General features: G+C 43.8%; 1 protein-coding gene across 1 annotated transcript in view; it reads right to left on the reverse strand.

Annotated features, from left to right (window-relative positions):
* The window catches only part of LOC134664071 (bridge-like lipid transfer protein family member 1), a 99,130-nt gene that overhangs the window by 74,771 nt on the left and 1,442 nt on the right, over positions 1-22,917 (reverse strand). The window contains exons 3-13 of the mRNA XM_063520662.1: positions 20,920-21,063; positions 15,065-20,182; positions 14,338-14,483; positions 13,967-14,062; positions 11,309-11,537; positions 5,662-5,827; positions 5,106-5,286; positions 4,523-4,684; positions 4,253-4,378; positions 3,891-3,990; positions 201-290 (exon numbers count right to left, since the gene is read on the reverse strand). Of these exons, the coding sequence (XP_063376732.1) occupies positions 201-290; positions 3,891-3,990; positions 4,253-4,378; positions 4,523-4,684; positions 5,106-5,286; positions 5,662-5,827; positions 11,309-11,537; positions 13,967-14,062; positions 14,338-14,483; positions 15,065-20,182; positions 20,920-21,063 (6,558 nt within the window). The remainder of the gene's footprint in view (positions 1-200; positions 291-3,890; positions 3,991-4,252; positions 4,379-4,522; positions 4,685-5,105; positions 5,287-5,661; positions 5,828-11,308; positions 11,538-13,966; positions 14,063-14,337; positions 14,484-15,064; positions 20,183-20,919; positions 21,064-22,917) is intronic.

The following is a 22,917-nucleotide window of genomic DNA, read 5'->3' on the forward strand; positions in this document are numbered from 1 at the left end:
ATATTAACGAAAGGAAATTACTTAAATATTTTTTCTATGTGCGTGAGTGGCTGCCGCTCCTCAAACGACTTACGGAGTTGCACCTGACGCTGTACGGTACTGCCTCGGAATAATTTGGTCTAAAAAAGTACATAATCTGTTCTGCTTGGTATTATTATTATTGACTTTTTTCGTCTATTGTAATGTGATGTTATACTCACTAGCGATGGCGTCATCATGGAATGTCGGCTTGCGCGTCGAAAATGGTAGCGAAGGGAACCCGAGGCTGCCGCGGCCGCCCGCCGCGCGCGCTACACACACCACACCATGACTTAATATGAGCATGCTGTATGAACGGACACGGAGCAGCTACTCTACTGACTTACTTGCACAAACATTTACCTCACTCTGAAGTTAAGTAAAAACGAGCAACTATATTAAAGGTTTAAAGTACTTTAAAGTTCAGGGGATTATTTTATTCAGTAACAAAACACGTATCAGATATGTGCCATATGCATTAGTCATTCAGTGAAGAAACAAGAGTATGAGTATGGGCGTGCATCAAGCGCGTGCTCTCGTGTACGTGTAGATCCGTTTGTTTGACATCATTAATCATTGATTTAAACTTTCACGATTATTAAACATTATCAAACTGCACAACGGGACTTAATCGCGTATTTAAGTTTTAAGATTTACCTCCGACGTTTCGAGGACGGCGTTGTCCCCGTGGTCTCGGAGAAGACTGGCTCAAGTTGACATCAACATCTTCTAGCCGCGCGAGTTTTTCGAACTACCCGCACTTGGTCTTGTTTATCAGTTTGAACGTTTTGCGCACTAGGGATGTCACTCTGTCGACACACAACACTAACGATATTCGATTTATCGACTGTCGATATTCGTTTCCGCTTACATTTACTAATGACTGGATTCCATGTGGATGAGATCTTAAAACCCTCGTCCCGATTAAAATTGCAATGTTTTTTGATTTGAGCTGCATAACCCTAAAATCCTCTCCACGGATCGCCATTTCTATAGTAGAAAAGTGCGGGAAGCCATTGAAATCAAAAAACATTGCAATTTTAATCGGGACGAGGGTTTTAAGATCTCATCCACATGGAATCCAGTCATTAGTAAATGTAAGCGGAAACGAATATCGACAGTCGATAAATCGAATATCGTTAGTGTTGTGTGTCGACAGAGTGACATCCCTAGTGCGCAAAACGTTCAAACTGATAAACAAGACCAAGTGCGGGTAGTTCGAAAAACTCGCGCGGCTAGAAGATGTTGATGTCAACTTGAGCCAGTCTTCTCCGAGACCACGGGGACAACGCCGTCCTCGAAACGTCGGAGGTAAATCTTAAAACTTAAATACGCGATTAAGTCCCGTTGTGCAGTTTGATAATCATTAATCATACTTCTGAAACCGTTATTTTTCAGTATTTTTGTAAGGTTATCCTATAAATAGTTAAGGTTTCTTTTATGACATTCCTGAACGGTTACGCGTTTGTGAGAAATACCTAATTATGACTAACGAAAATGAGGACAAACAATACATTCACTTGACATTGAAAATTTTATGGGAAACAATGGAGACCCTACTAGTAATTCGTCGTTTGTTATGACGGTTACGTGTGTTGTGACCATTAATAACGCATTCACTGCCAGGGGGCGTGGCCTAGGAACAAACTTGTATGACGATGAACGCACATGTGCGTCGGGGGAAGTGAATGTGTCAACCTAACGAAATAACAAACTACAAAGTGAAGTTTGGCATCAAGTGCACTTACGATTTCCTACAAAATACTAAGTATGTCTCAGACAAAACTTTAGTGTTAGCATTTATTTAGTTACAGTCGACGTCAAACATATGTCTACACTTTTGCACCTTACCCCTTTGCGATAAGGCGACAATTGTAGTCATATCTTTGATGTCGACTGTACTTTAGGGCCCCCCCACATCTGGCGTCTTTCGAGCGTCGGCGTCTGTCGGCGTCGGTCCAGCGCTATGGAAAATGACGTCGCTGCGCAGTTGCGTCGACGCTGCGTCGACGTTGCGTCGACGTCGGCCATAGAATTGTAGACGCCGACGCTCGAAAGACGCCAGATGTGGGGGGGCCCTTAAACTACAGGCAACTATTTTTATTTGTTTCACTGCTACCTCATATAAGGGTGGAATAAAAAAATCCAAATCTTTTTAGTAATTAAGTTACGTGTTATTGACAAAGTTTAAAAACCAACTTACTAAAATAACACACTAGACTACACACAAAAACACAACCACGACATAAAAATCAGTTTCTAATGTTTGTTATTTATATCATCATGCATACAAATATCAAAACACACGAACCACACTCTAAACTCTAACTAGTCCACAAACAGCAATAAAGTCCGGCCACGTTAAGTTTCAACCTAAGTGCTGTTATGTCAAATATGGCACTGTCATTTCGATAGGTACACTGTCACTGCGAAGTCAGTGCAAACTTAGCGTAGGCGGACAATATATAAAAAAAACTTAAAAGGAGGTTCTCAATGCATTGGTATTTTTGTATGTTCCCCGTATTCGAAAAAGGAGAAACAGAGGGAATTATCTCAATATTATAGTAATTTCAGTATTTTTATACGAACATCGGAAAGCATCATTTGGTTGAGTGGAACTGCTCGTGAGGACCGTGCGATCTTAGCATTTAAAAACTGTTTCATGAAGTCAGTCCTTTTTGTTAGCAGTTATAAGCTACCTTAATTTACAACAGTAACTATTAGCCACACCACACAGTAATAGAAGCTAGTAGGTAAGCGGTGCCACACTCATACACGGCGCATGTGCAGTACCCACCGGATGGCGGCGTGGACGAGGGGAACGAGTGCGGCCGCGGGCTCGCGCCGCCGCCCGCCGCCGCTTACAACACACACACGTTAGTGAACCTTACTGCTACGTATTAAGGTCGAGTGTCGAGGGACGAGGGCGCCCGCCGTCGCTTACAACACACACACACACCGTTAGTACCGTCGATACAGTTTACTGACTATATATAATTAGTGTTCCTGTTAGTAACCGTCGACACAACTAACAGACGATTGGTATACCTTATTACAAGGGCATAGGGTCCACCTACGATCAGTTAAAGGTGTTTTTTAAATAAATCCAGCAAAAGGACGTGCCGTTAGTCCTGGTCATACTCTCCCAAATATTTTGGCTCAACCCTTTACCTGTTCATAGTATGAAACGGATTTTTGCTTTACAACACATCGCTTTTTATAACAAGATTTTCAGAAACGTGCCCCAGTACCGACGCCCTACACACACACACTTTAACCGGTCCCTTTATTCAGAAAACTTAGAGACCTCCTACAAACCTTTGTAACAATTTTGTCTCTTTCTAACAACCAGAAATATTCAAAATGACAGATATTACGAATATAGGACAATACAAAAGTGACACATAGTGATTTTCATTATTATGATTGCTGCGTTTTCAATTGACTCAAAAAAATATTTAACAGATGAAACAAATCGCTCTAAGAGCTTACCACGGCTTCGTCTATTCTGTTCTTCAGTAAGGACTTTTATTTGGGGTAATTTTAAACTGTTAATAAGGTATTCGGTTCATAAAAAAGATGTATAATTATGTGCTGTGCGAGGAGTCACTAGCGTCGTTGAGACCTCTTAAAAATATGCAACCCTAAAAAGATACTAATATTAACGTAATCGTCATAAATTTCTCTACTCTCTAGGGATTTTTAGATATATAGCCTCTTTTCGGACCTGAATTTCGAGCATTCCTAATAGAAAATGAAGGTGGCATGTGTTCTAATTTACAATTAAATAAAATCAACCCGCACGATAGTATTGGACAGATTTGAGAGGGATCGTATAATGTAAAAGGTGCTGGCAAAGTATAGCAACTCACCGGGCACCTCGATCTTGTCGGTGTCGAGGTTCAGCAGCAGACAGTTCTCGTCCAGGACCTCGTTGTCCACCTGGTACTCTTGCCAGCCTTCCACCGAGTCCTGTACGCACGATACAAACGTAAACAAAACGAAACTAAATGTGTACTGTACCCTGTACCGCACTATCAAAATTCTCATTAAATCCGCACCAGCTTTCGTAAATCGACCTATACCTATGGAAACATTTGACAGCTTTCTTTTGGATCAGCTATAATCAATTCGTGAATTTTGTGTGGGGCACTATGCCCTTATTTTATATGTTGATTTCCACCATTTTATAATGTAGTGCAACTACTTAAGGACCAATATGACCTACACTAACCTCAATGAGCTCCGGCAGAGCGAAGGTCACGTTGAGGGGCTTCATAACTTTGCTCTTGTAGTTGTGTTCCAATAGTAATGGCGTATATAAGATGTTCTTCCACTGACGGCTGAGGACTATCACGCCCTGAAAAATCGTTATTATTAAATTTATTAATACACAATTTAAAATATATTATAACACTAGCCGTGTATGTTACGAAACGGCCTCACTTAGCTCACCCATTCGTTTCGGAATATATGTATTATAAGAAAGAACGTTAAAATATACCTGTCGTAAGGTAGAAAGTTTAGGCAGATGTCTCTCGGCCAGGTCCGCCTGCACCGCCGCCGCGTCCGCTTGCAGCGCGTACCGCAGCAGCACGCAGCACAGCTGCAGCGACGGCTCCTCGCGGAGTTGCTTGGCCATCGGCGTGTGGCGCCCGTAGCGGCTCTACACAAACCAAACTATGTCAGGTACATTCATTTCTTAAGTCGCTACGATACCATTTTACAACGCGGTCAGCCAAAAAACGTAGGCATCGATTTGTACGTCTGGAGAGTTGCGATCTAATTACATTAACCGGTAATGCCCGCAGAAGTGGCCTTGCTGTCGTCGTTCTTCCAGTCCCAAGTCATACCAAGTTCGTCAGATCCTTAACCAGGTTCCAGAAGATTCAGAGGGTTCTCATCGCGGCACCGTCAGGGAAACCCCGGATACCATCATAAATGTCTGCGATATACGTAGTTGAAAAAGGTACAGAATACTCCGTGAGGGTCTTTGGTTTGCAGGGTCTATCATTATAGGCTTTGAGCGTAAGTTAGAGGGGAGTGTAGACTGTATGGTACTAGAGACAGGGCTAAAGATAGCGTACCTTGGGCAGGGTGTGGTGTGGAGCCAGATCCAACGCTGCAGCCATCAGACTAGCCGCCGTCGCTGTGAGGCGCCGCGCGTGCGCCCGGTACAGCGCCACCACGCGGATGCCGAGCCGGTTGCACGGGTTCATCCACGCGTTGATGGCCGGCGACGCCGTGCTTAGCAGGTTCCAGTCCAGTCTGAAACCACCTCAACATTTACTAGCCCTTATGCTTCATGTTACTAACGCGCCTGTTTCACCCTCATGTCAAAAAGTAAAAGCGCTCAGAGTCCTTCACATCTCGCTTATACACCTGCGGCGACCTTATTATCAAAAAACCGGGCGAATTTTGACAACGTCTATGACAGGCCTATGGCTATCCGTGTTACAAAGTCGAACGTAGCCCAATGTTCAAAGCGCGTAGGCGCCTGCTGTAGTATATGCTACAAAGTCGGCCGAAACATGACATACCGGCAGGGGCCTATGGCACCCTATACTATACAAGTCGGGCGAAGCTGATGGCACCTGTGCTTGTAATAGCCGAGCAGGGATATGACCTCTGCACGGCACTGACCTGGTGTAGTCGATCTTCTTGGTGATGGGCGTGCGCGGCGGCGCGGCGAAGTTGAACCACACCAGCTTGAGGTCGACGGCGCACGAGGAGGAGTTGCCGTTGTCCTTGAGCGGCGCCGCCGCCTGGCTCTCGGCGGGCGGCTCCTCCGGCCCGGGCGTCGACGGCTCTACAGTGAGCGATAAAACAAACATTTAGTTGAGAATATCTAGGATCATTGGTGTGTATCATTCAACAGTTCTGGTGCGCTCGACTCGCGGTTTCTTAGAACAGTAAATAAGGCATAGTTCAGAGAGCAAGAATGAGTGCGCGTCATTCGGAAGGGAGGGAAAACATGATTTGCAAACACAGGTTTGTTAGTAGACAGTGAGACTACAGTACATCGTAACTACTATATGGGGCATTATCTATGAAAATAGACCTTATTGTCGATGGCGCTTACGCCGCACAGCGTCGCGCGGCATTGTATTTATCGACATAAGATCGAGCATCGTTAATAATGGCGTAAGCGCCATCGTAGGCCACGTCTACGCCTCGGCTAGTCTGTGGCCATGAGTAAGCCCATTCATAATAAAAAAAAAAAAAAAAAGGTCCCTTTTCATAGATAAAGTGACATTTTGTGTTAATGTTAGGTTTTCTGACGCTAGCGCAAAAAATACATTTAAGAATAATATTTTAAGAATAATATTTATTTCTTTAAAATTATCCGAAATTATAACATTCATAATACACTGAAATAGAACTTCACTAATGTACATATACAAATATGGTTTTTAAAAAGTAAACAAAATATAAAATCCTCTATGCAAGCAATATTTGAATCTGGCTCGAACATATTTTACATCAATAGAACCTAAACTAAGTATATAATACTTGTATCTTAGGTATTTCGTGTTAGTAGGCCAATTTAGTGTAACTTATTGGGCAAAAACAATAAAGATTATATTAGTACGTGACAAAAACGTATGTAGGTAGGTACTTAAATAACTTTGTAGGTCAAGCAATGAGCAAGACAACTAAATGCTAACCTAAGTATATATAGACCGGGAGATAGTGACACATTTTACTGGGTCATTTGTACCAGTATGGCGGTTCGTCAGGGGTCTAAGCATGTAATGAAGGAAAGAAAAATGATGGTCATAGCGCTGGTACCGGCGGCTCAATCGCGTGGGCGTTAGTCGAACGAGTCGGATAAAATACGAGTGTCGAACGATTTGTTCCACAAAAATCCTCGTATTTTCCGATAGTCCATAAAAAAGAAGTAGGCGGTAGCGTAATGCCATACTTCTCCGGTGTGACTTACAGCCCGCCATACTGAGGCGAACACATTAATTAAAAAAAAAAACAATTCAACCATTTGTGCCAAGCTAATTTTTGCACAGGTGATCATCGTCGAGCAGCCATTCATGGACATCACCATGCCATACTCTTCGGACGGTTCCAAATGGCCGCGATACCGCCGCAAGGGAGTTAATTTTTTTTTTTTGCTAGACGATTTGTACCAGTATTGCATTTAAATTTTTGGAAAGTATTTGATAAAATGTGACCGTTATTATAATTGCCATACTTATAGTAGGGGGAAAAAGTGCTGCCATACTTGAAAAACTTATTTAATCGACACGTTTCAAAAATACGACTATGTATACGTAAAATATTTTTTTACAGCATGGCATCATCATATTCTGTTTGTTTGGATACAATTATACCTAAAAAAATATTTCAGATTATAAATACGGGACGACTGTGAGACTTAAGCCAAGACTTAAAACAAAAAACAATTTTTTTGACGATTTGTACCAGTATGGCATTTGGATTTTTGGAAATTATATGATGCAATGTGACCATTATTATATTTGCCATACTTCTAATAGGGGGAAAAGGGGGCACCATACTTGAAATAAAAAAAAAATTGTACACATTTGCCACCTCCTACAGGTATGGCATTATGAGATTTCCATTTATAATCACACAGAAAGTCTTGAAAAAAAATTTCAAGATGGTACAAATCTAGCAATAAAAAAAAATTAACTCCTTTGCGGCGGTATGGCGGCCATTTGGAACCATCCGAAAAGTATGGCATGGTGATGTCCATGAATGGCTGCTCGACGATGATCACCGGTGCAAAAATTAGCTTGGCACAAATGATTGAATTGTTTTTTTTTAATTAATGTGTTCGCCTCAGTATGGATGGCGGGCTGTAAGTCACACCGGAGAAGTATGGCATTACGCTACCGTCTACTTCTTTTTTATGGACTTTCGAATAATACGAGGATTTTTGTGGAACAAATCGTTCGACACTCGTATTTTATCCGACACGTTCGACTAATGCCCACGCGATTGCGCCGCCGGTACCAGCGCTATGACCATCATTTTTATTTCGTTCATTACGTACTTAGACCCCTGACGAACCGCCATACTGGTACAAATGACCCAGTAAAATGTGTCACTATCGCCCGGTCTAATAGCAGAATGATTATTTATAACAAACAATATAATCCAGTAAATTTGTCGATATTTGTAACCTGGCTCTTTTGCGTCAAATCCGGTAGTTCTGATTTTCTGCAGACTTGTTTTTGATGTTGATCTCGGAAAATATTAGATGTACAGTGACAATTCTAGTGTCTTATTGTAGCAAATTTAGTCTACTTTAAAAGCGCCCTAGGAAGTTACTATCAAAAACTAGTACTTTAGGGTTATAATCGCCCAAATCTAAAAAAAATTGCGGTTTATTCGATTTTTGACAAAGTTGCGTTCGGCGCTCGAGGTCACAAACTTGGATTATTCATTGGGCCAACATCATAAACAAGCCTGCAAAAAATCAGAACTACCGGATTTGACGCAAACGCAAAATGTATAATTTTACTGTATTAATAGGTAGGTAAAGTGAGTGGACTATGTTAATACAAATGTCAACTGGTGACATAACTATTTTTATGGAAAGAGTGACCTAATTATACTACGAGTATTTTTGATAACTCTTGCTATACATAGCGCTCTAGGCACCCTCATAGTCTATAGAACTTAAATATCTAGTTTGCGCATTTTTCCTCGCTGGGCACTGCTCGTCTCCGGTTTTATGGTTGGACGGTTTCTTAAAGCGCTGACATGTAGCACATTTGGAAGGCTCACTCCTTGTACACTCCTTGATGCTGTGCCCTGATGATCCGCAATATCCACATGTGGGCTCTGTATCTCTGCAGAACTTAGCCGAATGTCCATATTGCTGACAGAAATAGCATAAGGTCAGAAGAGTAAAGTCGCGTACAGGGCAGGAAGACCAATTTATATATACACGCTGTTGTTGTATAAGCATTCTTCTGAGTTCGGCCGTACATTCCAAAATATAGTTGCAGGTAGAGCTGTCGTTCTTGCCCGATTTGTGACTGAGTTTGATTGAGTTCATAAATACCTCTCTGGAGAAATTAGGTTGCAGGTCTAATATGTTCTGTTCGAATATACAGTCAAACACATCTTTTTCGGGCATGTTTGTCGGTATCCCCAGCAGGATTATCTTGGGTCTCCGTTTGGCAGTGTCTTCTAGTTTAAGTCCTGATTGTTGGAGCTGTTGGGACGCTTTGAGCTTTTCGAGGTCGTCTTTTCTATCTGTGCTAATTATGACACCACCATTTTTCGTCTTCCTCATACCGCGAACATGTAGTTTAAGGGCTTCGGGCTTGATTAGGTTTTGGACCAGTTTTTTAGTATCCTCACTGGATTTCTCCCTATCTTTTTTTCAAAATTTACAATATCGCCAAACTGTAACCAGTTTGTTGGCGAATGAAGCGCTCACTTAACTAATCGAATCATGCACCTAAACAAAACAATTAGTAACTTAAACAATAGGTAATCCTTATTATAATATAAAAAACTAACATGCATAGATGCCTAACAAGTCTTCACATTGTCTCAAAGTTTAATTTTCTAAAAGGTATGTTTTTAATCTCTTTTTAAGGATCGGCTTACTTAACCTAGGTTTACCTCTTAACCACCCTATTTCGTTAAACAGCCTAGGCACTAAATATTTATTTAACCTTTTCCCATAATAATTAACCGCCGCAGGCTGTATTAACTTCCCTTCGCGTACCCTCCTCGTGTTGTATTTATTAAATGCTGGCCGTTTATACTCATCTAAGTAATAGTTTTCTAAAGCAATCAGGTATTTAATTTTTTTTTGTACAGGTTAAATTTTACAAAGTGGGAATAACTCGCTATAATCATTACACATATTTTTTATTTTTGTTACTGTCAACTAAATATTTAACTAATCTGATTTGCAAATTTTCGGCGGGGTAAATTGCGATGCTACGGGTTTTGGTTGGCACAACAGTGGACGTTTTTCCGGTTCTTGCTTGTAGGTACTGCTTAAGTTCATGAAGTTGGGTGCTATAGTTTTTTTGCTGGGTTAAGTTCTTCACTTTAGCATGACACAGTAAATAATTCATCTTGGCCGACTGGTATTGAACGGCTATAGCTGCGAGACTCCACCCATGACGCTCTTTGTAAGTTTAATCCTCAATTTTTGGTCCGTGTTCAATTTACCTTCACTCGAAATTGTGCAAATTTCATTGAGGCGCATTTCAATTTGGGTCAACCATCCTTGAATTTTAGCTGTTGACACCGTATCCGGCATGTCCGATGGTGCTGACGCTACAGGTGTTCCTTGGGCAGTTTCCATGTCTACAGTATTTTTTTCTGAAGGCGGTGGGGTCCGTAAAGTCCGTGAACTTCTATTAAAGGCGTCTTGACCACTCATCGCGGCGTTGAAAAATTTTACTCATTTCCAACAATCAGTATTACTCACGCAATAGTTCACAGTGTGTGAAAAGTGCTGACACTGATTTGGCACAGTTACACTTTTATTGTTATGAATAATTATTAAATAAAGAATTCAAAAGTAGCAGTTGACACGACCGCCTTTAACGGCTGTCGACACGAAATCCAGTACAGTACATATGGTCCTATTTTTCCGCACTAGTGCGTAAAATAGCACTTTTCGTGCGATGTCAAAAGTTTAAAGGGCCATTATATGTACTGTAAAACGTTGTACGATACACGTGCGAATAGATAATTCGCAACTCGTGTCGATTTAAAACACTCCCTTCGGTCGTGTTTTAATTTATCGCCACTCGTTTCAAATTTTCTCTTTTACGCACTTGTATCGTAAATAACTAATATTTACTCATAATTCATAAACATTATTGGTAGGTACATTCAATGTCAATCTTAAAATCTAGTTAACTAACACTTCAATGACTACCATTAAAAATATCCAATGCTGCGCGGTGTTGAGGTTGGGAGTGCTGGGCTTGGAGTTGGAGTCCCGCATCCTGAACAATACACATGATGTACCTGGGGCCGGCGCGGGCGGGGCTGCGGAGTGCGCGGTGTTGAGGTTGGGAGTGCTGGGCTTGGAGTTGGAGTCCCGCTTCCTGAACAATACACATGATGTACCTGGGGCCGGCGCGGGCAGGGCTGCGGTCTGCGCGGTGTTGAGGTTGGGAGTGCTGGGCTTGGAGTTGGAGTCCCGCTTCCTGAACAATACACATGATATACCTGGGACCGGCGCGGGCGGGGCCGCGGGCTGCGCGGTGTTGAGGTTGGGAGTGCTGGGCTTGGAGTTGGAGTCCCGCTTCCTGAACACATTATATACCTGGGGCCGGCGCGGGCGGGGCCGCGGGCTGCGCGGTGTTGAGGTTGGGAGTGCTGGGCTTGGAGTTGGAGTCCCTCTTCCTGAACAGGTCCTCGATGCCGGACGACCTAGGTTTAGTCTTCTCTTTGTCTGGCTTTAGTTCCTCCGCGGATTTGACGGATTCCCGGCAACTCTCCGGCTCGGGTTTGGGTTTTTCATCTGGTTTGTGGGTTTGGGCGTGTTGGGATACCTTAAAGTTTAACAAACAAAAGTAATTTATAGTTTTTACGTACGAGTATACTACAGGATCTTTTTGAAGCCGCGAGGTAGATCATACTCGTATTAAACGACTATCACTATTTCGAAAATCAGGCCAAGTGCGAGTCGGACTCGGGTCCAAGGGTTCCGTAACATTAAGTCCGGCTCACGCTTGACTGCACATTTCTCATAGGTTTTCCTGACATCTATAGGTAAAGAATTATTTTGTGTTATTTTTCAATATTTTAAACCCAGTAGTTTCGGAGATAAAGGGGGAAATGGTCCTTTTTTGACTATTTTCTTAAATAACTTCTAATCCACTTATTTTAAATTTATATAAAAAAAGTTTAAACTCTCAAAATGAGCTCTTGCATTTGATATATAACACGATATAATTTGAAAAACCTTACTTTTTAACTTTCTCATTTACCCCCCAAAATTGGCCCCGATGTTTAAAATTCATTTGTTTACGTTACATGTCCATCTTTGGGTCACTACTTTACTTATGTGTACCAAATTTCAACTTAATTAGGGCAGTAGTTTCCGAGAAAATAGGCTGTGACAGACAGTCCCCACACAGTGTTTCAATTATCACACCTATGGGGTCAATTGAACCTATTATTATGGTGACTATTGACTATTATTATGGCGAAAATATTATGGAGTTTCGAACGTCCTCACATAGTATTTCAATTATCATCACACCTATGGGTTCAATTGAACCACTCCCCTACATTCTCTTTGATTCCCTATCATTACAGAACCATGGGCGGTAAGGCTTTCAAACAATCTTTATTTAAGAACTAAATAAATAAGCTTTGTAATATACGAGTATAGGCATACCTTTCTAACTATAAAAATGAAATAGTTACAGGCCATCAAACTTAAATTGTTTCAACCATCCCCAGTTTACCCTACTCTTCAAAGATTTCCATGAGAAAGTTTTTTTTTTTCAATTCCGTGGTTTGCGTTATCTCGCACAAAGCTCGGCTTTAGAAAATATACGTTTAACTACGTTTTGCCTTCAGTCACACCAATAAAGACCGTATCGTTAAAGTATTTTTTTTTTAATAGCCGATTTGAGTGTCCCACTGCTGGGCAAAGGCCTCTCCCCTTAATTTCCACGACTCCCGATTTGGTGCTTCCTCCGGCCAGTTGTTCAGGAAACTGTCCAGGTCATCTCGCCATCCCCGTTTGGGCCTACCGCGGCCACGTCCCTCTACCGGCATCCACTTGGTGGCTAAGCTAGCCCACCTCTCCGGATGCATGCGGTAGACGTGACCGGCCCAGTCCCATTTGAGCCTAGCGGTTTTTTCGCCTACGTCAGCAATGCGGATTTTGAAGCGCAGCGTGGTGTTTCTTATGCGATCAGTTAGTTTGACACCTAGAATACTGCGCTCCATGGCGCGTTGGCAAACCTTCAGTTTGGACTTCTGAATCTCTGTGAGTGACCAAGTTTGAGCGCCGTAGGTTAGAACAGGCAGAATACACATGTCAACGAGTTTGCGCTTCAGTGACATAGGAACGTCGCCCTTCATCAGCTCCTTCATGGACCAGTAGCTCTTCCAGGCATTTTGAACACGGCGCTCAACTTCCTTGTCTTGCCTGTTACTGAAAGAGACTAGCTGGCCCAAGTAGATGTACTCGTCAACATAGTGTATAATCTGCCCGTCCACCTCGACACTACTACGTTCCTTGCTGGTCATCACTTGAGTCTTTGCGCGGTTCATTTGAAGTCCAACCTGAAGGCTTGCGTTGCTCAGATCTTGGAGCATTTGCTGTAGTTCTGCTGCAGAAGGGGCAAAGAGAACAATGTCGTCGGCGAAACGAAGATTTGATAGCCTTCTGTCACCGACGACTATTCCCCTAGCCTCCCAGGAAACCGCCAGGCTCTTGAAAACTTCTTCGAGGGTGCTTGTGAATAGTTTAGGAGACAGCGGATCGTTAAAGTATAGGGACAGATAAAATCTGGTCTAACTGTTGGCATGTGTATTATTTTGTATTACTATATTCTTAGAGATCTGTTGGTATTTTTAAGCTATATCTGATAGAAGGTTTGACATTTATTTTTTATTTTAGGGACTTAGGGAAAAGAAATGATTAGACTGCGTCCAGATGTTTCGCTATACGAATCAAGTGGAATTGCGTTTACATAGTACGATTTTTTTGTGTGATATTGTCTTGTTCGCAAACCGCAAATTTTCTTGTAGTATTTGTCAACAGTCGTTATTGTTACTCGAAAGGATTGGGTAAATTTCGTCTGAACCATAATATGCTTAACGTCGAGCTCCTATGACGAAATGAGTACCTTATTAAAGCACTAATTAAACACATGTGTAATTTTTAAATAAAAATATTATACTAAACAAAACGGCTAAGTAAAGTTGTCCCCATACTTAACGATACGATTTTTATGAATACCTTGATGGTGATGCCCTCGAGGCCGCACTCGAACATGATGTAGCCGATAGCATTTTCCTTCTGCGCGTCTGTTGCGCCGCCGCCGTTCTGGCAGCACTGCAATAAGATTATTTAGCACAAGCAAAATATTATTTTGAAGTACGAGAAAAAAATATAGTCTAAATAATCCGCTGACAGATGACAGGAAAATTAAGATTTATGCAATAAACAATAAAATTATAAACGAATGATGAACATTTTCTTGTCGTAGTAAACACTTTTTGTGTGACTTAAAAGGCAAAAAAACCATATAGTTTTGTACTAAATCACATAAAGCAGCCTTGACTGTGCCAGCAATTGCCCACCTCGCACCACACCGACTTAATACTCACCGCAGCCTCGCACGTCTTGGCCCCGGGGTCCACCTTGATGAACTTGAAGGCCACCTTGGAGTGCTGGCACGGGATGCCGGTGATGGTCGCGTCCTTCAGTTGGGACGGGTCGTTGCGGATGCGTCTCAGTTGTCCGTGCACTTTGCCTACAATTTATACGCCAAGCAATAGGAAGGTATAGAGGGAAATGCTTTAAACACGATTTGTCACTCCGTTACTTTGTTTGGACTAGTTAGGATGTTCACCTCCTACGTCGAAAGTCTTGGGACTCAAAATATATGTATACCAAATTTCAATTAAATCGGTTCAGAAGTTTTGCTTTAGTTTAAAGTTTATATGTAATTCTTCGGAATGGTGTCAATGTGATACCATGAATTAATTCAGCACCCCCGATTTACACGAAAACGATACCAAACACGGCCTAGCAGCTTTACTGATGTAGATATCAAGATAAAATTGAGAGCCCCAAATAAACTTTCAAGAGCGGATCTCAATAACTATGCAAGATATCGAAAAATTTGACTTAATAAAACTTGTAACAAATTTAATCAGCTTTCTGTTTGTGTAAGCAGGCATGTCGCCAAGACGCAAAGTTTTCAAGATATAGGTGAAAAACCGAAAAATGGGACCTTTTTATATTTCGTTTAATCTACTTTACTTTAATCTAGATAATCATTTAATTGACGCTATCCCCGAAAGAAATGAACACTAGTAACATGGAACTCACCAACATTGAGCGTGATGGTAGTGTCCTCGCACTGTTGCTGCGAAGTCTCAATGTATACGGGGTCTCCTCTCTCCGGACCCCTCTTCCTGCCGCTGCCCTGCGCGGAGATCAGCGCCCTTCCACCCAGACCCTTCATTATACCGAATGACTTCTTGCTGCCGAGCGCTCGAAGCGTCGGTCTGTAATATAACTGTACAGATTCTAGCGTCTTTTTCGAGCTGACGTATTTCGCCGTGATGTTCTCTACTGACACGCCGAAGAGAGATACGCACGTTAAGTCTTGGATGTTATCTAACGCCGAGAACGATATCATGTCTTCGACCACTGAAGACTGAATGAAGATTACGTTAACTTTCGGAACCGTGACTGTGGCTTGGAGCTGGTCACAAATTGTCTCTTCGTATACGTTTGAGTGTGGTATAGTAGCTAATTTACATTTGTCGTCCTTATCCATGGCTATGCTAGTCTGGTTACGAGATTGCATGTATGGAAGCCAGTTGGAAGCGTACTGCTTCTGTTTCAAGATGTTTGCGCTCTGCACCGATGAGATACAGAGCAGTCGCAGATGGTTGATCACGGTTATGGGATGTATGTTCGCTAGAACAGGAGTGAGGGACTCGACGAATCTCTGTGTGCTCTCGAGGACTAGAGGAGTGAGCATGATGTCGATTTCTCCTCGCAGTTTTACGGACAGACCACTTTTGCTGTCGCTGGTAGTGGTTGCCGTCGAAGAGGTACTCTGTTCCTTATTCTCTTGGTTATCCATGTTTTGTTGTAAGTCCCACCAACCTTGTGGATATGGATGAGCCTTGATTTGGTTATTGAAGTGTGGTGTTAAATTTGAAAAAGGTCCGTGCTGAGTTTGGCTCGTGTGACCCTCCTTCTTGGAGACTAGCTTCATGATATGATTCTTCCCGAAAGGCTCGAACTTGGGCAAATATTTCTGGCCCACGTATATCAATGAGCCATCGTCCGCGCGTTTAAACAACGGTAATGTGAAGACATCGGTTCCGCTCGGGAGGGAACAGGTGCCCCAGTTGGTGCATTTGTACTGTGGAAGGTTCTGCATGTAGCTGGCCATCAGGAGAGGAGAGTCCACGATGGGCTTGTTGGTTTGCATGTGCAGGTTTACCAGCGTCATATCTTCTTGCGACGAAATGGCGGAAATGAAAGAGGTGGACGATACGGAACCACTTTCGGAGTCCGGCTGAGCACCCGTGCTCAAGTTGCTCATCGTGTCCGGACCGTCCACGGGTTCCGACCTCGGCATGGAGTTCGTCCACTTCTCGTTCGTGATGTCGTTGATACCAAAGGAGCTCTTGTCTTTAGGGTTGCTGTGGCGGCTACCGAAGGAATGTTTGAGACTCGAGGATCGGCTCGGGAACATATCCTCGTCCGCGGAGAAGAAGGCTTCCGAGTGGTTCTCACTTGTAATCGACATGGTTCTCTGCACTTCCAGGGGAATGGCTTCCTCGTGCGGCGCCGGGTGCGAGTTCAACGAGTAATGAGACTCGGACACGGCGACGCTTCGCGCAGGCACTTTCGGGACCGCAAACGATTCGACGTCCGTATGCGCGGGCACTTTCTTGTTCAGGTTGGTGTTGTCTTTCACTGTACAACTTAGAGCTAACTTTGAATCAGAGACGCTGCTCTCCATCTGAGGGACACTCAGTATGCTCTTGTGGAGTTTAGAATCGCTGTCGATTTTCGTGCTGCCTAGAGGCACCGTGGAGTCGACCAAGCGGGCGTAGGGGACATCACTTTTGGTGCTCGAAACTAGTACGTTGCTGCTGCCTTTGCCCATACTGGTGTACGAGAACCGTCGGGTTAAACTTCGACGTTCTGTACTCTGTGGGGATTTGTTAAGGTTCTGCGGCAGCGGTGACGGGATCAGAGTGGAGGTGTTAGACGGCTGTAGGCAAACGTTGAGGCTGTCGTAGGGCGGGGTGTGAAACACGAGCTGGCCGGGGTGCAGCAAGCTCTGTCCGTAGCCGTACTCGCCGGGCGCTGTCTCTATTATGTTAAACATCGCTACGTTGATGCCGTCCTGGAGATCTGAAGGATTCGGCTTCAAGAAGTTCGCTCCGTTCCTATTGGAACCGAAGAATGCACAGCCGCCTATGCAGCCGCACAAGGCGGTCTTGCCTTCATTGGGCCACATGAACCACAGACGTTTAGTTTTCTCGTCGTGAAGCTTCAAGAATTTCTGCTGCACTAAGTGCAGATTCCTCGGACTCTGTGGTAACGATGAAGCCGCTTCAAGTAAAACTGGGCCTAGAGATACAGAGCCCACGCCGAGCCAGTTCTCGCTGTCAGGCAGTTTGCTCTGACTGGTGTTGCTGCCGTTGGAGGCGTGGTGCGAGTTGCTCTGCATGTTGGTCTGCGTGAACAGCGCCAGCTTCATGTGCGGCAGCAGACCCGTCAGCCCGTTCCCGAATCCGGCGCCGTGCAGGTTGCACAAACTTAGTCTCACTGGTGAAATCCACGTTTGAAGCGTAGTATTCGTGTCCGCGATGTAAATGTCTATTAAGTCTATCGCGACTCGGATCATCTTGTATTTGATCTCGTTAGTGGTCGGGCACCGGTATTTCAGCGCCACGTCCGTCTCCGGACAAATGTTGCTGTTCATGCCGTGGTGGCACTGTTTTGTTGAATTAGGCGGAATTAGTTCATTTTCACTGTCTGTGATGAGGAGTAGAAAGGTCTCGAGGGATGACACGATCTGGTAGAGCTGCGGAAGCGTCAAGCGACCGGTCAGCTGGCCGAGTTGAAGCTCCATCATCCACGCGTACTCTATGGTATCTTCTTCGACAGATCGGTTGGTATCGCTGAAGAACCCGTGCCCCCGTAACTGGAAAGACGAGAGCATCAGATGGCCCTGATATAGAGCTCCGGAATTATTCGGGTTGGTTCGCGATAGGTTATTCGCCGAGACCAATATAGAGGGGCTCAGAAGGAGTTGCATCTTAGTCTCCTTGAAGCTTTTGTCCATTTCGAAGCCGAACCTCTCAATCAGTATCACCGGGCAGGGAGGTTCGTTTTCGCTGCAATTCTTTACTAAATGTGCCTGGATGTCGTGTATTATTATCGACACGGTCACATCCAAAGGTCGATATCGCCGCGGGTCGAAGGCATCTTTACTTGACTCACTGGTATTATCGAGGGATATGTCTCCGTGCTGATTCATGCTACTCCGATCCGGCTTAGGAGTGCTCTCGCTGGACCAGAAAAACGTCTCCAAGTTGGGTGTCTTCTGCATGTCTGTGAAAGTCTGGTCCTCGCCGAAGATGTTCTCCAGTAAATTCATGAAGCTGGTGATAATGGTGCCGTAGGCGAGCAGGATGGAGGGGCCCACCTCGAGCTCGACGCTGACCTTGTCGGGCGGTAGCGACGTGCGGTCAAAGGCGTTGCCGTCCATCGTCCAGTTGATGGGCGGCTGCTTCCTCATCCGAGGTATTCTCATGGGAGATAGAAGGATTTCCTCTTTCTCTGGCGTGGTGATGTCCGCTTGAGGCTCGGGCCCGAGCGGCGCGATGGGGTGGTAGTTGTAGCGCACGCTAAGCGCCACTATTGGCACCGACCAGCACTCCACCCAGCCCTGGGATTTAACGCACTTTCTCCTCCATTTGGACGCTTTTAGCCGACACGGGACCAGCTTCATGTTCTTGTCCAGCGACAGCAGCAGCGGCCGGGACGTGTTGACCTCCGGCAGATACAGGCTCATGTCGACAGCCTCGCCCTGGATCCAGATCTTCAGCGGGATGACGTCGGGCAGGAAGTCCACGAAGGGCAGATCGAATGACACGTCCAGCAGGTCACCGCAGAAGGCCACGTGGTTGTTCTCCTGGTTCGTCGAGCTGCAGTCTATCCAGTTGTACTGATTGCTGACGGTCACCACTTCGCATTCCTTGAGCAGCAGGGAGATCTTCCACGTGTAAGGAACGAAGTGGAGTATGTCGGGTCGGGACTTGTTGGACCAGTCGTTGATGAGGTCCTGGATGAAGTCGATGTGCGTGTAGACCAGGTGGGCGGTGGCCTTGCAGCCTGTGAGGCCGAGCTGCCAGCACTGGTGGTGGTTCCATACAAGAGGGTAGTGGCACTTCACCGTGTACTCCAGCGTTTCGCTCTCTGCCAAGCTTCTGTACTGCAGACTGGTGGTAGCCTCTAGATGCAGCAGTTGGCCGGTTATCTTCGTAGTGTATCCGTCTTGCAGCACGATCCAGGGCAGGGTCACCTCCAGGTAGGAGCCGGCGCCGATGTTTATATGTACGGCGTTCGTTTCTTTATTCTTCGTGAACAGTATGTCGATGGTGGCCTCGTTCAGCGTCGACAACCTAATATCGAAGGACTGCATCTGCCTTAGATCTCCCGGTTTGGGCTGAGGGGTCACTTCCAAACTCTTATAATTGGGTGGAAAGAAGAATTTGAACAGGTGATCCCTCTGCCTGTCCGCCCATGGCCCGTAGCTGAAATCTGTCCCTTTCCCACATTTAATGTCCACGCCCCAGATCGGTGGCGCCGATTCCACGACATCTCCGTTAGCTAACCGTAGCAGCACGGGCTGTTCTGGCACTAAACCCGGCTCGTCCATATAAAAATACACCTCTATGTAATTAGAACTCATAACAACAAAGCCCTCTCCCATATATCTCGGCGGCTCGTCTACCATGGCAGTGTAGTTTGGACTAGGGGCTAACATAACTTTACAGTTCTCCGCCTTCGCCTTGACGAAGTGCATGAGATGGTCAAGGCTGGATGCGGGCGGTTTGGTGCTGTATACCAGATGTGATTCCTCAACGCTGATAGAAAGAGTTGTAGGGACTAAACGGTTGCCGAAGACGATGCGGGAAGTGGTGATATCTATTTTAATGACGGGTATGAGGTCTCTCCAGGTCCTCGCCATGGCGGCCTCGGACCTGACCGTGTCCTGCGCTCTCCTCCGCTTCTCGTTGGCGTGGTTCATGGCGCGCTCGCGGCCCGCGTCGTCCTGCTGCAGCTTCACCAGGGGCTCCAGCCCGAACGTCTTCTCGAGCTCGCTGTACAACTCGCAGCGGTTGTACACGTGCAGCTCGAACCCGTTCAGCATTATGGAGAGCCGGGTGTCCGAGTGGGATAAGTCTGAAACGAGGAACACATCTACACGTTACCTACTTCCGATCACAAAATGCTCATATATGTACTGAAAGGAGGAAAAGTAGTGAAAATTTTATTTACAGGAATGTTACTTCATATAGAATTACCATATAGGTACGGTATAGAAGAAAGGTGATATACATATACATATCACCTTTCTTCTATACTGATAGAAAAACCTAAAATAGCCTGTGTGGTAAATTAACAGTATCTCGCGGTAATCGAAGTAGCTGTTACACATGAAATTTAAATTAGAGATGCAACGGATAGTTGTTTGGCCGGATACCGGATATTCGGCCTGACCATCGGCCGAATATTCTGTATCCGGCCACCGAATATTCGGCCGGCGGTACTATACCTGCATTTCGGTTTTCAGGTGCGCATTATGCAGGCTTTGACCTGTTTCGTAGTGAACGTTCGCGCGGACTCATTTCTAAGTTCGTAATGAGTGCGCGTGCAAGTGAGTGGAATGTTTTTAATTGTTTTAAAATAATAAACCAGTATGATTATAACCCTGTTTCTTATTCCAATTTTGTTTACTCCAAAATCAAGCAAAGTTAGTAATCCGGTATCCGGCCGGATAGTAAACCACTATCTGGTGTCTGGCCGGATGTTAAAATCATGGCCGGATAGTAACCGGTGCATCTCTAATTTAAATTATTTATTTAAAATACAACCTGAACTTCACTTTAGCGACATAACTAAATGCATGCATTGCGCACCTTCACTAACATCCTTGGGAACATAGCTGCGCCACCAGCGGAAGATGAGGTAGCCGTCCTGCACGCGCAGCGTATAGTCGTAGGTCACGTACACAATGTCGCGGAACATGATCTTGCCGGAGAGTGCGTTGAGGGTGAAGGAGCCTGCGGGGCAGTGGATCACAGATTCAACACAAAACAAAGCTAGGGAGTTATGGCTTTTTTTAATTATGTCACTTATTCATACAAACCATGTAGGTTGTAAGTAAAATAAGTATTTTTTTTAAAGTCAAGGTTTTTACACAGATCAATCTAGTCCCACGGTAAGCTCACTAAGGTTTGTGTTGTGGGTACTATAGTTCGTTTTTTTTAGCATTAGAAAGAACTTCAAAGAAGGTAAGCGATCTTGACATGTCTTTTAATTGAAAAACGCTTTTTAAAAATCAGTAACTATTACTTATGTAAGCAGAAGGATATAAATGATCGTAATAGATTCATAATTCAGTATTCAGTATTCATTTATTTCTTGCTTCCATGGTACATTTTAGGTGGTATTTACATTTATGGTATCAGATGGACCCTGAAAAGGGTGTAGCAAACATAAGTACATACATAATTCACTTAAGTTACAGGTATTTAATACATCTCTAACATAACTCTAATTCTAATTGTTACATATTTGCCGTAACTTATTTTTAAAATGTGTTTTTCAATTAAAAGACACATCAAGATTGTTTACTTTATTTATAATGCTAAAAAAAAAACTATAGATAAATAAATACTTATACAGGGTGTTTGGTACATCATTTGCCAAATTAAAACGGCAGATAGGTTGAGTCAACTGCTATCTTCTCAGGCCTGTAAATTTTTAATTTGGCGCACATTTTTTTTTCACTTCTATGCCTCTTTTTCGTAAATTTCTAATTTTTACTTGCGTAGTAGTAAAAAAAAACCGGGCAAGTGCGAGTCGGACTCGCGCACGAAGGGTTCCGTACCATAATGCAAAAAAAAACAAATAAAAGCAAAAAGAAAACGGTCACCCATCCAAGTACTGACCCCTCCCGAAGTTGCTTAACTTTGGTCAAAAATCACGTTTGTTGTATGGGAGCCCCATTTAAATCTTTATTTTATTCTGTTTTTAGTATTTGTTGTTATAGCGGCAACAGAAATACATCATCTGTGAAAATTTCAACTGTCTAGCTATCACAGTTCGTGAGATACAGCCTGGTGACAGACGGACGGACGGACAGACAGTGAAGTCTTAGTAATAGGGTCCCGTTTTACCCTTTGGGTACGGAAACCTAAAAACCATGGCCAATTTTGTTTTTCTAGGCATGAGAAGATAGCAAATGACTCAACCCATCTGGCGTCTTAATTTGGCAAATGATGTACCATTTGTGATAGTCACACAAATAAATGGCCTTACCAGGATTCGAACCTGGGACCTCCTGCTTCATAGACAGGGTCACTATCGACTAGGCAAGGAGGCCAGCATCTATACACTATAATAGTTTTGTTAATGTTTAAAAATATTCAATAAGATCAATTTAATAGCCATTTAAGATAATTTTACACAATTTTCAATCATGGCTGAATGCCAGATAGATCTGTGCCATCTATGCCTAACCTGTCAAATGGCAACATGGCAAAATGTTTGAAATTTCGCCATATTTTAGCTTAAAATTTAGTTTTTTCTTCGCAAGTATGATGAAAACATTGTGTGTAACTCCAGTGTTAGGAAAATTGCAAACTCGGGTCTTTAATAGCCTCCAGTCTGCGGCTGTTGGGAATTAAAAAAAACCGGGCAAGTGCGAGTCGGACTCGCGCACGAAGGGTTCCGTACCATAATGCAAAAAAAAAAACAAATAAAAGCAAAAAGAAAACGGTCACCCATCCAAGTACTGACCCCTCCCGAAGTTGCTTAACTTTGGTCAAAAATCACGTTTGTTGTATGGGAGCCCCATTTAAATCTTTATTTTATTCTGTTTTTAGTATTTGTTGTTATAGCGGCAACAGAAA

Source organism: Cydia fagiglandana, chromosome 4 (genome assembly GCF_963556715.1).
Source record: "Cydia fagiglandana chromosome 4, ilCydFagi1.1, whole genome shotgun sequence".
Lineage (NCBI taxonomy): Eukaryota > Metazoa > Arthropoda > Insecta > Lepidoptera > Tortricidae > Cydia > Cydia fagiglandana.